Source organism: Myiozetetes cayanensis, unplaced genomic scaffold (assembly GCF_022539395.1).
Source record: "Myiozetetes cayanensis isolate MyiCay16 unplaced genomic scaffold, myiCay2020 scf1, whole genome shotgun sequence".
Lineage (NCBI taxonomy): Eukaryota > Metazoa > Chordata > Aves > Passeriformes > Tyrannidae > Myiozetetes > Myiozetetes cayanensis.
The window spans coordinates 73,588,727-73,603,594 of NW_026086604.1; the positions used below are offsets into that span (position 1 = coordinate 73,588,727).

Here is a 14,868-nt window from a genome sequence, read left to right on the forward strand (position 1 = left end):
CAAACAACATGAGGCTCCATAGGCTGTCACATTACTTCCTCCCTCCCACCCCTTAGAACTCTTAGCTTTTGGGATTTTACCTGCTCAATGCAATGCCCTTTATGCTTCTTCCTCCAGCATCTCCTGCTCCTTGTTGCTGAGGTTCAGAGATTTCGGCCAGAAGGTGCAGAGAATCCGGTGCAGTTCTTGGAGAGGGTGAAGTTAAAAGTCTTCCAAGTCACATGGCTTTTTATTGCTGTGGCTGATGCTTGAGTTGACATCCCATTTCTCCAGGCTCTCGGAAACTGGCAAATCCTGAGGCTGTCTTACTTTTTATGTTCAGTTCACGTCTGCTTGTGTATTTAAATTGTTTCAGAGTCAGAGTACATGCAGGGAGCTGGCCTCAGTTTGGTATAGGGTACTCCTAGTAACTACTTCCTCCCTTACAGATTAATTATTCAACAGAAGTGGACGATGACTAGCAGTAGTGAGAGTAATACCTGATATTTTAATGAGCATGCTGGTACCACTTGCTTTGAGTTTTGTACTGTGAGGTAAGTAGCAAAGGGATAGGTACAGAGGGAGTGCACTGACAATGCCACCAAGAACTGACAGACACCTCTACCAAGCATACCTTAAAATCCTGCCAAACCCATTCCAGCAGATACTGCTAGTTGATCATCACTACCTAACGGTAATACTGAGCTATCAGCTTCGGGCAACCTGTCAACCTTGCCAAAGATTTGCTCACACACCTGACTGAAAGAGATCAGCAGCATGTTTAGCTGCCAGGCAGGAGAGCCCTGTGAGTGGAATGCGATCCTTAACAATTTGTTTAAAAGGTAATAAAAAATTGTGTGGACGGGCATGATACCAGTCCAAGAGATTTCATCTCTTTTGCATCTCCTGTTGCACTTACAAATGAAATATTAAGCCTACAGATTAATCAGTTTGAAGAACAGGCAAGGGAAGCAAGTGAAATGACACAACCAGATGTGAAGTGACCTTACCTATTAAGGTATGAAATATAGCAGCTACAGCGCCAGCCACAACCATGCACAAAACTGCTTTGGTCCTGTCTCGCTTGCTGTTCACAAACACCAGACCTACATTTTTGAAGTCACTCATCGGACCCGTGAAGAACTTCATCAGGGAGTATGCCAGCCCATAGCTGGCCAACATTTCCACAGCATCCTCCTTGACAGCAGCGATGCCCCTATTCAAGGCCTGTGGAAACACAGAAAGAGCAAATAATGAAGCACATGTGGAAGTATACCAAACACAATTTTCTGCATCTGGCTTCTGAAGGAACAAGCAAGTACAGCTCTCATTGCTTTCACCCCAAGATGGACTTTATTTTTCTGGATTCAGCAGGAGTAGCTTGTGACCTGTTAGTCAGGCAAAATAATTTAATATAGACTAAATTCAAGTCAAGTAGACTTTAAGATAAGGTAAATATCTGTCTCTAAAGTATATAATGGAACCCCAGCTATACCAGAAGTCAGTCTCTTCCCTTTTTAGAATAATTTTATGACCTGCTAATAATCACAGGTGATACAAAGTCACTGAAATACCACTTTGAGGCATCAGCCCTGATTTGAGCAAAGCACAGTCCTTACAGGTCATCTTTACAGGTAAAAACTCTGACATTATTAACTGCTCAAAGTTCAGAAGCTCAAAAGCTTTTTTCAGTGTAACAAGCTTTTCACAACATCACACGTAATTGTTGTTAATAGCTGATATTAGTCTACGACTTTTATTATGAAATGAGGCCAAGTATGCCCATGATTAAACATAACTGATCTTTCATCTATTTTACAAGGTTCTGATGCTATATTAATTTACATCTCCTTGTAGCATATTTAGAAAGAAATACAGCACATATCTTTTAAGACATATTCAGGTACAACTAACATACTAATTCATTCTAGGTCCGTGATAAGGAAATGTATGCCAATGAATCATTGAGAATTAGGTGCATTATTTTTATAACTAAGGTGAACTATATTAAAAATGTGTAACATTCCTTCAGATTCCATCCTGAACCAAAATGCTTCTCAAATATTGAATAAAAATGACAGAATGATAGATTTTATCTGCAGTGTGACAACATCAATCATCTGATACACCCAGCAAACTGCTAAAGCAAGATTAGATTCAAAAAGCACGAAGGAAGAAATATGACTTATTTTAACAAGTATTTAGCTCCTATGGGTTACAGCTGATGTATGCTGACAGGGCCATGGCAATGAGGCCAACCAGGAACATCTCGCCAGCCCACCTCAGTCTATCCACTTACTCAGCCATCCTATTACCACTTTTTTCTGAATGAACAAACCAGGTAGAGTATCATCACATAACTGCGGCAAAGTCCTTCCATTTCAAATGTAAGAATAGCCTTTTTGTTGCAGTCTTTTGACTTTTTTTTCTCTTCCAAAAACCATACAAGCAAGCAACTCCCATTTATTTCAAAAGAAACTGCATCCCTGAAGCAGAAATGAACATTTTTCCTACTGTTCTTTTCCACTCTTCCTGAGAGACATGATTAATATTTGAAACTAAAGCTGCACTGTCAACATAGCAAAAAAGCTGTAGAAAATATCAACTTCTCCATCCTTGATGTCTGCCAAATCTCCCTCCTGTAATATGCTCTGACCTGAATGCCTGAGGCTCCAAATGTATTCATCTGTCTTGCTTCAGTCTCTTCCTTCCTGAAAACACCACGTGTTAGATATGGAATATCTCCTGCTGCTATATGTAACCTCTCATAGGATATAGATAATTCCATCTACTGATATGAATTCAAATGGTATTTAATCTGCAGATGCCAAAACCACTAGTGGGTTCACAAAACTGTATTCAAACAATTTGTGGAAGACTGTGGCCTCTGAAGTGAATAGTTAGGTTTAGCTGGATGATGTCATAATTGGTATCAAGGTGTATAGAGAGTTACAATTTTTTAATTTAAACTTGCTAGAGGTGCTGAATCTCCCAGTTGTTGTTGCCAGTATTAGGCAAATAAACCTAGATTATGCCAAATAAAAGGTTTCTTCGTCATGGCTCTTCCCTTCTCTTTACTTCTGTCAAAAGTGAAATCTTTCTGGCAGCTTCAATGTAAAGAGAAACAGCTAACCAATTTCAGGCAGTCTAATTTAAAAACTTCTCATCACATGAATTATTTCCAGCACAGTTTCACAAGCACAAGTGATTCCTTCCTGCTTTGTACAACTACAGAATACTAGAGTCTGTGGAGGATGGTAATCTACTTCTGACAAGGCCATGGGATAAATATGGCTTTAGAAATAACATCCTGTCAAGAGGCTTGCCACTATGATGCCTGTGCAGAGAGACAAATCTTTGCCTAGCACAGACCTCATGCCAATGAAAACAGTTCCATATGACTTTGGCCCCGGGGTAACTAAGTTTTTCCACCTAAGCAGGACAGACAGAAAGACTTGAGCACTCCTTTTTCTCTCCCTCTCTGGTTTTACTGATCTCTTTTGTATGAACAAGTGACAGCCCAAGTAGGTAACTTCCTGAGTAATCTTCCCTGGAGACACCCTGTGTACCAGGTAAGGTAAAGGGGCAAAACACAAAAGGGGCTTCTGTAGGAGGAATGTTGCCATTAATTTATACTCTTGTGGAATGCCTGGCTGACATGATGAAATACTCTAGAGGCTAGCGCTGAAAAAGCAATCCTCCTAAGTGCTTCTATGGAAAGATCCTTAGGAAATGAACAGTCAGTAGGGCTGCATACAGATGGTTTAGCTTCTGTAACCTTTTCCTTTTTCACTTTTAGATGACAATGTAAAAGGCTCTTCATTCTCAACATTCAAACACCATAAGAAAACTTGTGTAGCTTTTCTACCCCATGTACCTTTGAATATTTTTGCTGCTGAAGCTGCTGATGTCATATTTAATATCCTTAAACCCACAAGAAATCCCAGATAATTGATTAAGCTGCTTAGGGGTGCAATATGAAAGATGCAGATACTTGATCTTTCATGGCATGCCACCCATGCAGTTGGTAATTTTCCAGTCTAATTTCCTGCTAGATTTCCAATTAAATCTGTCATAAAGGAAGACAATATAAACCAGGGCAAGGTTTCCACTTTTTGATCTGACTCTATTTTGTATGCTTTTTGTGTGAACAAAAAATCAATAACAAAGGTTCATCAGTAGCATCTGTATTCACAAGAGAGCGTAACTCTACAAAGATTTGTGTAGCTTGTCAGTTAAATCACATAGAACTAGGTAGTAATAATACTAATGACAATATTTAAAACAACCATGTAGCTTGATCATACATATTTCAGATATCATCCTATTTTGATATGGCTTATTCACACCAAAATTGATGGGATAACTAGGAAATCCAGACGCTTGTTGACATCACCTTCTCCCGAGTTCTTAATGAACCACTAAACCTAATACAGCAGTAGGTGAAAGTGTCACAGTAGAGTGCAGTTCTTCAAATGTGATTAAAACAAAGCCACAGATATTGCTGACCCTTCTTTTAGAAATAACAGAAAAACCCCACAGAACACTTTCAGGCAGAGCACAGTCTGGTAGACACATGGACAGATTAGTTGAATTAAGTCATATTTCTAAAATACTTATCAAAAAGGCAGGCACCAAGATCTACAGCTGCTTCTATGCAATGTCTTCTAAAACACATTATGTTATCACTAGAAAGATGAAATCTTTACTAGAGGACATGGTAACAACCCTTTGAGCCTTTTTTTAATGAATAATTGTGTGCTGTCTTTAATGTTCACTAAAATCAGAGAGGGCTAGCATTTTAAATTCCTATCCAAAAGATTCAAGTCAGAAGAATACCAAATAATACACTTAATAACATTTCAAGTCAGTAACCACATCTTAACAACTGGATACTGCAGCTGGCTTTATCCTCTTACAAGGAATATATGAGACCTCTATCAAACTTCTAGGACATGCACAATGGATGAATCCAACAAACTTTTGCATGCAAAGGCAGTGATTTAAATAGCAACAGTTGTGAGAAAAATGTCAAAGATCTAACTTGTCCTATTTTGCATAAGCTTTTAGCTCTATTCACTAATGTTGGTAGAAAAGGTTTGGTTTCAATCTACGGCTACACATCTCTGTTTGCAAAATTCAAAGTCCATCTGTTGAACTGGCTCTATAGACTTTGACCACTGCTCACATGATCCTCTCTTCCCAAAGACTACTGGATGACTGATGTTTTACTTTATATTGGTTTAGACATATAAAAACATTAAAAAAAATTCACTGAGAAAGCAATACCTATTGTATAGGTTTTCTTCTGATTTTAAAACTGTTTCACATACTGCATAGAATTTCAGTAGTCTATATCTAACTAGAAGGGCACATTTTCTACTTCATTTGAAGTTAACCGTTGACTGTGCAGTTTGAAGCTAGGATCTTGGCTGAGTTGTTTTCAAGTCTGTTCAGGCTATGTATCTACCCAAGGGTGACATCAGAAATCTACTCAATTTGGCAGTATCTTGTCCCACTGTATGTTCAGTTCAGCAAATATTTTTAATGGTTACCCTTCCCTCTACATCTTCTTACCTGGTATCTCCCAAGAAACTGGAAGAGTGACAACGTATCCAGGTAAAGAGTAAGCTGATGTAGAGGATGGTCTTTCTCCTGTGTCAAATAATCTCTCTTGATGATTGTTGGTTTTCTTTTTCTAAGTCCTGTCACGCTAAAATCTTCAGTATCAAATGTACCAGCTGGCTCTGGTTGTTCTGCCTCCTGCTGTCACCGCTGCCAGAAGGACACCTGACAGATCTGATGCTCTGTAAGCAGGGTATAATCAGACCACTGTGTAGGTGACAACCTGAGCATTATCACATCTGCATCTCTGCTTCTGGTAAAAGCATAAAGGCAGAAACCCCTGATAGGCAATTTGACATAAACAGCTAGTGCTCTGACACAGGTTTCTGTAAGACCTCCACATACACAGGCATCGAAGTGGGAGAAAACTGGGCAAAAATAACATGCACACATTTATTCTGGCTCAAGTAGATTGCCCAAACATATTATATGAAGAAAGAGCCCTGTAGGGGCAGATGTACTCAGACCTTGTATCCTGAAAATTATGACTGAGGAGTCTTCATTGGTTTAGGTCTTTTGTTTTGGGGTTTGTTTTGTTTCGTTCTGCAAGGCTTTCACCCTAATTCAGTATATCTAATTTTGAGTCAGCATCTAATGTAGCTCATGCGTCAGATGACTGAAATGCCATTTGAGGTCAATTCCTATTAGCCCACTGTTAACAAACTTTACTTCCCCCTGCTCCATTACGAAAGCTGGCTGTGAGATAACAGCCTGCCCACAGCACTGCAAATGCTGACAGTGGTTCAACCCACAGAAATAATCCCAGTTCCCAGCAAGAGACCAGAGCTCCGAACCCCCATCTGAAGGAAGACAAGATGCCTGTCCTGAGAGGAACACCCAGACATCCCTAGGGTATGTGGCCTATCTACGGAGAGGCTGTTCTTGAGCATTAGGACTGCCCCAAAAACGAGAGCTGAAGTTCTTCTAGCACTTGCTTCTTTGTAACTCAAAATGCAGGGCAACTGTCACATTCTATCTTAAGAAGTTAGACTATAAAAAATTGCTATCTAATTTACTCTGCCCGTTTGAGTAACGAGAATATGGCCTAGAAGAAAGCCCATATACAAAACAAAACAAAACAAAACAAACAATAAAAAATAAAGACAAAAAATAAGCCATTAAAACTAGAATGCAATCAGTAGCGATTTTTTCCCCATTCACATTCCTGAACAGCAATAAAAAGCAAGAATGAAAATTTTTGCAAGGTTCTTACTCTAATAGAAATGCCTGTTACCCTGTGACCATGATTAGGATCTCAGTTTCACTTACTGCCACTATCCACTCACTATCCAATGTCCAGGCTGTATCAAAGCGTGTCTTGGGAGAAACTAAAATACATTCTCTAAATCCAAAACAACATAATACCAGAGCACTTGCAGCTTTCACTTGACCAGGGATGCATGGGGAAACAGCACTTTCAAACAGTCACAGCCAGGAGGTGTAAGAATAACTAGGGCAGCAGTGGCAACAGTCACATCAGTGAAAATGGGAAATTCTTCCCATGCCAAGAACTAAGGCAGAGGAGGACATGTCTGGGAGCTGGAGAAGCAGCCATGGCACACTGCCCCTAGGGCACCTCCTGCCTTTGTTAGACTCAAAGACAAACAGCACAAGGAGGCAGAGAATAATACAAAAGCCACAGGAGACTGCAGAAGACAGCGGTGCAGAACTACAGGAAAGAAACCAGACTCAGTGAAGCCAAAACATGCCTCCTTTCAAGCTACATTTGACAAAGCTTCAGAATATTTATGACAGGAAAAAATGGTGAAGAGGTGAATCAGTTGCTGCAGGTGGTTGCCTCCCTGTGGGATGTGGAGAACACTGATCCTGAAGCCAAGAGAGCTATTAGCCATGACGGTGGGAAGTCCTTCAGGACACATCCCCTATGTAGTGCCTATGGAACAGGGATGCCCAACACTTGTATGAAGACAACTTAAACCACTGCCATTTCCACTGATGGCTGTGGAGAAACACGACCCATGAGGTGAGATCATTAGCATTAACTTATTAACTTTTCCTGGCCTTTTTTAGGCAAGCAGTGCTTCTAGGGGAACATGACAAAAGCAAAATTAACATGTATGAGATATTCTTCTGCATTATGACTTTCCTGGTATACTCTGGCTGGTGATAATCAATTGTACAAAATGTACTTAGGGTGAAATATGCAAGGGAACGCTTTGCTCCCAAAGCAGTGTGCAAGCTTTCCGTTCAGGTTTCCCTGGAGCTCATCTACAAAGGTGAGAAACATTTGTGATTATGTTACATAAGCATGGCAAACTCTTGGCTGAGGTTGTCTTCAGATCTTCTTCATGCAGAGGTCAAAGACTTATTTTCTTCTCAAAAGCTATTTCTGTTTCTAAGTCTATGAGTATAGACAAATAAAACTGAGACATAAATTGGGACGCATAAAACTAGGAGAAGGTCGGTTCCGTGTCTCTGAAAAATGCCCAGTGGAATAGCTATCATTTCTTCACCAAATTCCATTTTGATTACTTTAAGTGCTAGAAAACACTGGGGAGGATACAAATGCATATCACATGTATCTACCCACAAAGAATATTTGCCTTAATCACAAGTGATACAGTATCTACAGCAGTGCTCCTTCTTTTGGTTTTAATTTCCCACAGAAATAGGCTCTGTTCTCTTCCTCACATTATACCCCCAATGCAAAAAGTAAGCTGATTTACTATCAGTTGCACATTTCATAAAATCACATTTTCTCATGTTTATAAATTAAATCTCTGCAAGGATTGCTATAAGACTTGTTTATATGCGCCCGGCAAATCTAATCTACACAGCTCCCACAGCTGTCAGTCTCTCACAACTCTGGCATATTGCCTTTTTATTAGCATTAACTCAGCCTTTGCTGAAATACTGCTCATGGCTCTCTCATCCTGAAATGGAGAGTGCCACTTTCTCGATGATCATACCTCACTAGGCTCCAAAATGCAAGGACAGGTTCAGGTTGGAAGGGGCCCTTGGGAGCCAGCCTAGAGCGCTGGCCCAGGCTGAACACCTGGGATATGTTGTTGAGGAGACCCCACACCATTCCTAGACAACCAAGGTGAGAGGCCACCCTCACCCTGAACTTAACATGCCACCAGAACTGGCATCTGAAGATCCACATCTGCCTCCCTTGCACATTAAAGTAGACTCTCCTGCCAGGGAAGACTACACTGCTAGCATCAGCCTGACTCAACTTCCCACATTTTCCTTTCCTTTCCCGGAAAATCTTCTGTTTCATCACTCAGTACCACTTCTCCTCACCTTGACCAAAGATCTTGACCTTCACAATAACTCACCTATGTTTTTACATCATAGCAAGAAATTATTTAGCTCCATTTGTCTATTTTCACCCTTCCTGTTCAGCATTTTCAGATGTTGTGTTTGTTTCTTTTGTATTTCCAAGTTCATGCATTGCATATGAAGCTTCTGCTTTTCCGTGTTTTCACATATTATACGTAGTTTCTTAAGTGGTATTTTTTCACATAAGGTCACCTGACACAATTACAAGACTCCCTTAAAAAAATAGGTAAATACTCAAATTGGGAAAAAAAAAATCCAAGCAAATACTTCAACATATCTGCAAAACTTCTTTTGCCAGCTGGAGGAATACAGGAAATTAATGAGGTTTGTTCCTAGCTTTGTAAATTTTTTAACCATTCTCCTTAAATTTTTCAAGTTCAAAGAATCTTAATGCATACAGCATTTGGTAAGAACTCCTGATATTTTTCAGAGGCTATCAAAAATCCCTTTAAACCAGACCAAAACTTGACCAAGCACCTGCAAAGTATGCGTTGCATGAGCTCAGTAAAACTTGTTGAACTACTTTAACTGTACAGAAATCTTGCCTGTATTTCAGTTGTGCCAAGTGTGCTTCTGAGCAACAGGCTTAAAAAAGTGAAGGTCAAGCACCACACAGCAGAGACCATATAGGTACAAGCCCTTAAGGAACCGTGAGACAGGAATGCTACCTGTATTTGCTCAAAGCAAAAGGGAAAGTATTTCTCTTTCCACAAACTGAAGCTGCAGTACCCTGCTAAGAATACTTTCTCTCAGGAATTGTGAGGTGATTCATTCTCCAATTTTGGCACTTGTGAAAAGGACCCTAGAGGCTAGATCTATAAAATTTCCTTTTATTGCTTCAGTTCTCTTATTTCTATACAGTTTCCACTCTTTGTTAGTGATTAGGAGCCATGTCTTCATACTTGGAAGACAAATACTTGACATTTCCTATCAATTCCCTTTCCACATGGATTTTAAGGGATGTAATAATTAAACCCAGCAAACTCTGTGAAAGCCAACAATCATATTCAAGGCACCAAAATCCTTTAGTATCATCACTCGTACTATACTACCACTTCATGGCTGCTCTAGAGATTATCCTACTGCTGCTATTGCTAAAATTACTGATTTTGCTATAGCCAGCACTGGTAGTCAGCTGGGAGAGACAGGTTACTTCACTGGAGTATGGGCATGCAAACACGTATTTTGGGGTTTGGTGTAAGAAAGAAGTAGAAGCCTCCAAGATGGATGTCCTACAAGGGAACCTCTTGTTAAATAAGCAGCTGATCCTTTTGGAAAATAAATCCTTGAGACACATAGTTCAGTGGCAGATGTTCAGGCTGTCTTCATTGCAGAAGATGGTAAAGTTTACTGACATTGTGCAGGATGGGACCAAAATGGTTTCAGATAAGGGAAGACTGTGTAGAAACAGAATTCTTTCCTCAAATCGCTTTCAGACATGACTAAAGCACAAATTCGTTACTCAAAAACTGAATATGTGAGAATTAGGGGAGACTACCTTTTGTTATCTGGTCCTTGCTCCTTCCCTCCCCCAGTATAGTTCAAATTCATCACTAGTCAGCAGCAGACCAAAGTAACTGTAGCTCACAAACTGTGATCCTTCTGTTGTCAGTGTAGCTCCCCTAGTCATTCAGAGCTCTCTCAAAGTGTCATCATGCATGTCTGCTAGGCAAAATAAGTAAAGTGACCGAGTCTGCCATTTAGTGAACATTTCTTGTACATGATGAAAGACTAAAGAAAAGCAAAGCAAACGTTGGCAGGTTTTGTTCGTTCAGCTTGGGTAAATGCTCTCTCTCTCACTGCAGACTGGAGAAGTAAGGAGCCTGCTGAGCAAATGAAAAGAATTCTTGACTTGTCCAATGACTGAGCTTAGGAAGAAGAAAGGCAAATAATTGCAGGTTGATCTTTCATCCTCCTCAGTACTGCACTATGTAAAAAATCCCCCAAACAATCTAAAAAGTACATGTCAAAGCAACTATGATTACAAAAAATACACATAACCACCAAAAAAGGCTTCTGTGCCTGACTTCAGAAGTGGGAGCTTGACCAGCTGTCCGTGAACATGTAGTACAGCCCTACCTTTATGTGTACTTAGTGCACTATGCAATTATCTGCTGTCCATTAGCTTACTCTTAAAGCATTTATCTCCCCATGTGGCCCACCAAAGTCTTGTTACTTATGCTCCAGCTTCAGCAGAGCAGAACATATGTGAGGTCTGATATTTTCATCAGCTGTTGTGTCGGGAGCAGGGAGCACGGCTGGTTAAGGTCTGTCATTAAGCAGCTGTTCCCTCCAGCATGCTGCCGGCTAGGCAAAGCACAGTTTGGGCTACACAAAGCTGAGTTTGTTAGTTGTGAGTGCCTGAGACTGCAAGTGTAGAGCTGCCAGAATAGCTCATGTCTTGGTTGCTTAGAAGTGACAAATAGAGGGCACTCAGATCACCAGCCTAAATACAAACTTGGTGTTTCCGCTGCTGGAAACACCCACTGTAAATAAAGTCCTCAACAACAGTAAGAAAACCTTCCATTTGTATCTGGTTTTCTTTCTCTTCCATTCTTACTCTTCGTACCAACTTTATTGGGATGAAATTAAAGTTACTCAGTGGACCTGAAAACAAACTGTGGATAGTGGCAGTGGTTTCATTTCCCTGAAGCTGGTGCAAAGTACACTCTTTGAAGTATTTCCAGTTATTACAGAACTTTCCAATACTTCAATATCTGCAGAAAGAGACAGTCTCACTAAACCAAGAATTCTGCCTCTAGAATCTATTTAAAATAAATGGGAAGTGGGTGGTAAAGATGTGGATGTGGAGGAAGATAAAAAGGAGAACAGATAATCTTTTTCCAAAGTAAATTTTTTTCTCAGAAAATCTAACTTTCTATGTCCTCAGTCTAAGTTTGGAGAACCTTGAACTTCTCTCCTGGTTTTTGCAGGTGTTGTTGACAGGATTGGCTAACATTTCCTTCTAAAAATAGCTCGACTGGTTCTTTCAGTATCCAATTACATGAAGTCAACAAGCCAACTCACAATGAAATTATTGCACAAGGGTTTTTTCCAGACATTGGGTATATGGAACACAGGTAATCAAGAAGTTTCTTTTGAAATCATGCACTCTTTTTGAAATGCCCTGTCTTTTACAAGGGGAAGCACAGTAATATTTCTACACAAGCAAGGCTGAAAATACCCTTCTGACCTAGAAGAGTGGGATGCCATGGGAAAACCTGATTACTGCTGCTTATGTTATCATCTCATGGCAGTTGAGTGCCCGACTGGTGCTGTTATAAAAAATGGCTTTCTGTGACAATGGAAACATGGGTGAAATACCAGTTGATTTGAAATGCAATCAGGATAGACATGCCCTATCCTTACTGGATTCAATAAAAAAAGGAGAATTGGAAAATGCATCAATGCTGCAAGCTTTTCCTCTGTACCTCTTGGTAACACATAAATAAGAGGGAGACAAAAAAGCATTCTTTCTGAATATACTGGGACAAACAAACCCTAGAGCCAGGAGTTCACGGTAGTAACTTTTAAATGCCTGACAATAACTAATTCTGTTACACCTTCAGCAAATCAGTAGCAGAATTCCTTAAGTAGTATACAGGCAGCCTTCCCCTCAGGGAAGGAGAGACTTGGAAGCACCCATGGGCCTGTAGCAAGCCTTGTAACTTTTATTTCTATGTCTAGTAGGTGTGAGTCTTCACCAGAAGCGCAGTCACGAGGTGTGTTTGTGAGTGCTCTTGATTATGCCAAATATGTGGTATAATTTGATGCTTAATCTGATTTCAAAAGTGTCTAGCCCCAAGTTCACAAAATAATAAATAAATAAATAAATTTAAATCTCTTCCAGCTAAAGAGGTGATCAGACACACCATGGATGGGTTCTGCCATAAAACGAGGAACTGTAGATACAGTCCCAGTAATCCTTAAATGTTTTTTGCTGAATAACAGCCTTTCTACAGAGGTCTTCAGCAACAGAATATCTGTCACCCACTTGATAAACTTAACTCCAAGCTTGAAGCTATCTTACTGCATCCTTTCTCATTCTTCTATTCCTGATGCAATGAACTCTTCTTATTTAAAGTGATTCTTGCAATAGCAACAAACATTTTTCTACCATCCTACTCCCTCTAACTGCTTGACTTTTTCATAAACTTTAAAAACTTACTAACTCATTTTCATTTGTTTATACAGACATAAGAGGTTGACTTTTTAAGTTCAGGAAAAGCACTGAGGGATTATCAGAAGCTTAAGTGAAACTGAAGCTGAAACACCATAGTACAACAGGCAATTTTGCCTAGGAGGTTCTCTATCTGAGTCACTGGTTTTAAATAATGAGTCTCCTTACTCATGGATTTCAAAAGTGGTATGAAAGGCAGTGAAGATAGACTATCTACCACGCTTTATAGGAGTACTCCACATTGTGCTGAGGTTTCACTGGGAGAACAGCCTCCCATTACAGACCCCTCACCCCTAGACCAGTCTTGTTCTGCCTTCTGAGTCATTTACTACCCTATTTCCACAAAGTCAGAGGAGATGCAATCTTTTTCCTATCTTCTCCATACATGGAGTTTTTTTGTTCTCTTGCTGATGAGCAGGGAAGTACAGAGAATGTAAAACATTAATTCAGAACAGGTATAATTTATCTCTTTAATGCGAAATACAAGATTGGCTTCGGATGGGCATCCTGCCAAGATTCCTATGAAGGGAGAGAGAGTCGAGTTGAGTGTCACAGAATTGCCAATGTGGGAATTGAAAAAATCGAGCTGGTTTGCTCAATAGTGCAGCATGGCCTATAAGCTAGTCTTACCCAGTGAACTCTTCACTACATTTTTCTGTCTATAAGAACAATAGATTACAAGTTATCCTTTGCTGAATCTTTGATGCCAAAGGACAAAATAAAATACCAGGTACAAAAAACAACCAACCCACCAAAAAGAAAAAACAACCCCCCAAAAAAAGAAAGAAAAACAATTCTCATTTGTAAAATCCTGAATGCACAGGTAATAATAGGACTAACACTACTATGGACAAGTTGGTGGTGTCTGCCACTAAGCATAATTTACCTTAACAAAACTTCAAAACTTGCAGGGGGTACACAAACCCAAACACATTATTTTTCTATGATAATCTACCCAAACTGCCTGCACTTTGTCTGACTCTACTGAAAACTCCAGTAGGGGCTTAGCAATAAAGAAGGAAACAAAGGACATATCTGTAAATAGACAATGTTGTGTTTGCAAGTTCTCAAAGAGTGTGGCACAAGAAACTTCAACGCTGTCATCCTTGGGGCTTAAAAACAGGATTCAAAACCCTTCTTGCACACATATTCTGTCCTCTATCCTGTTTATCTAGAAGCATAGTTTTTCTACCAATAATAATATGCACAGTGGATGCTTCCTTCTTCAAACATAATAAGATGGACTTAGAGAATGCAGTGAATGCTCTGCTCATCATCATGGACTCCAGATTCTGTGCTGGAGATACTCTAGCCCTTAGAGGTTAGAGTTAGGCCTGCTTTGTCAAGGCTTGCAGGGCAGTCAGGCAAAAGGATTAAGTGCTCCGAAAACAGTTTCTGGAATGTGATGATGCTAAGGCCACCAACTTGGACTGCAACGGCATAACCCCGTGAGGTAAATATAATGATGAAGCTCCTGTAGGAGTGGTGTGTAATACCAGTATACAAGCACTGCATACACATGCAAGAAGCCAACAGCACACAGGCATCCTGACAGAACTGGTTTTTTACTGGCATGGTAGAAATGCAATGAAATGAGAATATGCAGAGCTGCTGGTAGAACATTTCTGGGAAGTAAGTGCCAGGAAGGCACTAAGACTACTGAGTCTCCAGGTGCAGGTCAGGAACAAATTAGCCTATGCAGGTCTTGACAGACAAATTGTTTCTGACATCAAGGAAATGAGGTCTTGAAACAGAGACCTTGTAGAGTGGTAGTGGAA

The 14,868-nt window shown here is 40.1% G+C and overlaps 1 protein-coding gene across 1 annotated transcript in view; it reads right to left on the reverse strand.

The window, feature by feature from the left end:
• Positions 1-14,868, reverse strand: part of ANKH (ANKH inorganic pyrophosphate transport regulator) — a 108,991-nt gene that overhangs the window by 51,002 nt on the left and 43,121 nt on the right. Inside the window, exon 2 of the mRNA XM_050315916.1 lies at positions 990-1,206. Coding sequence (XP_050171873.1) covers positions 990-1,206 — 217 coding nt within the window. The remainder of the gene's footprint in view (positions 1-989; positions 1,207-14,868) is intronic.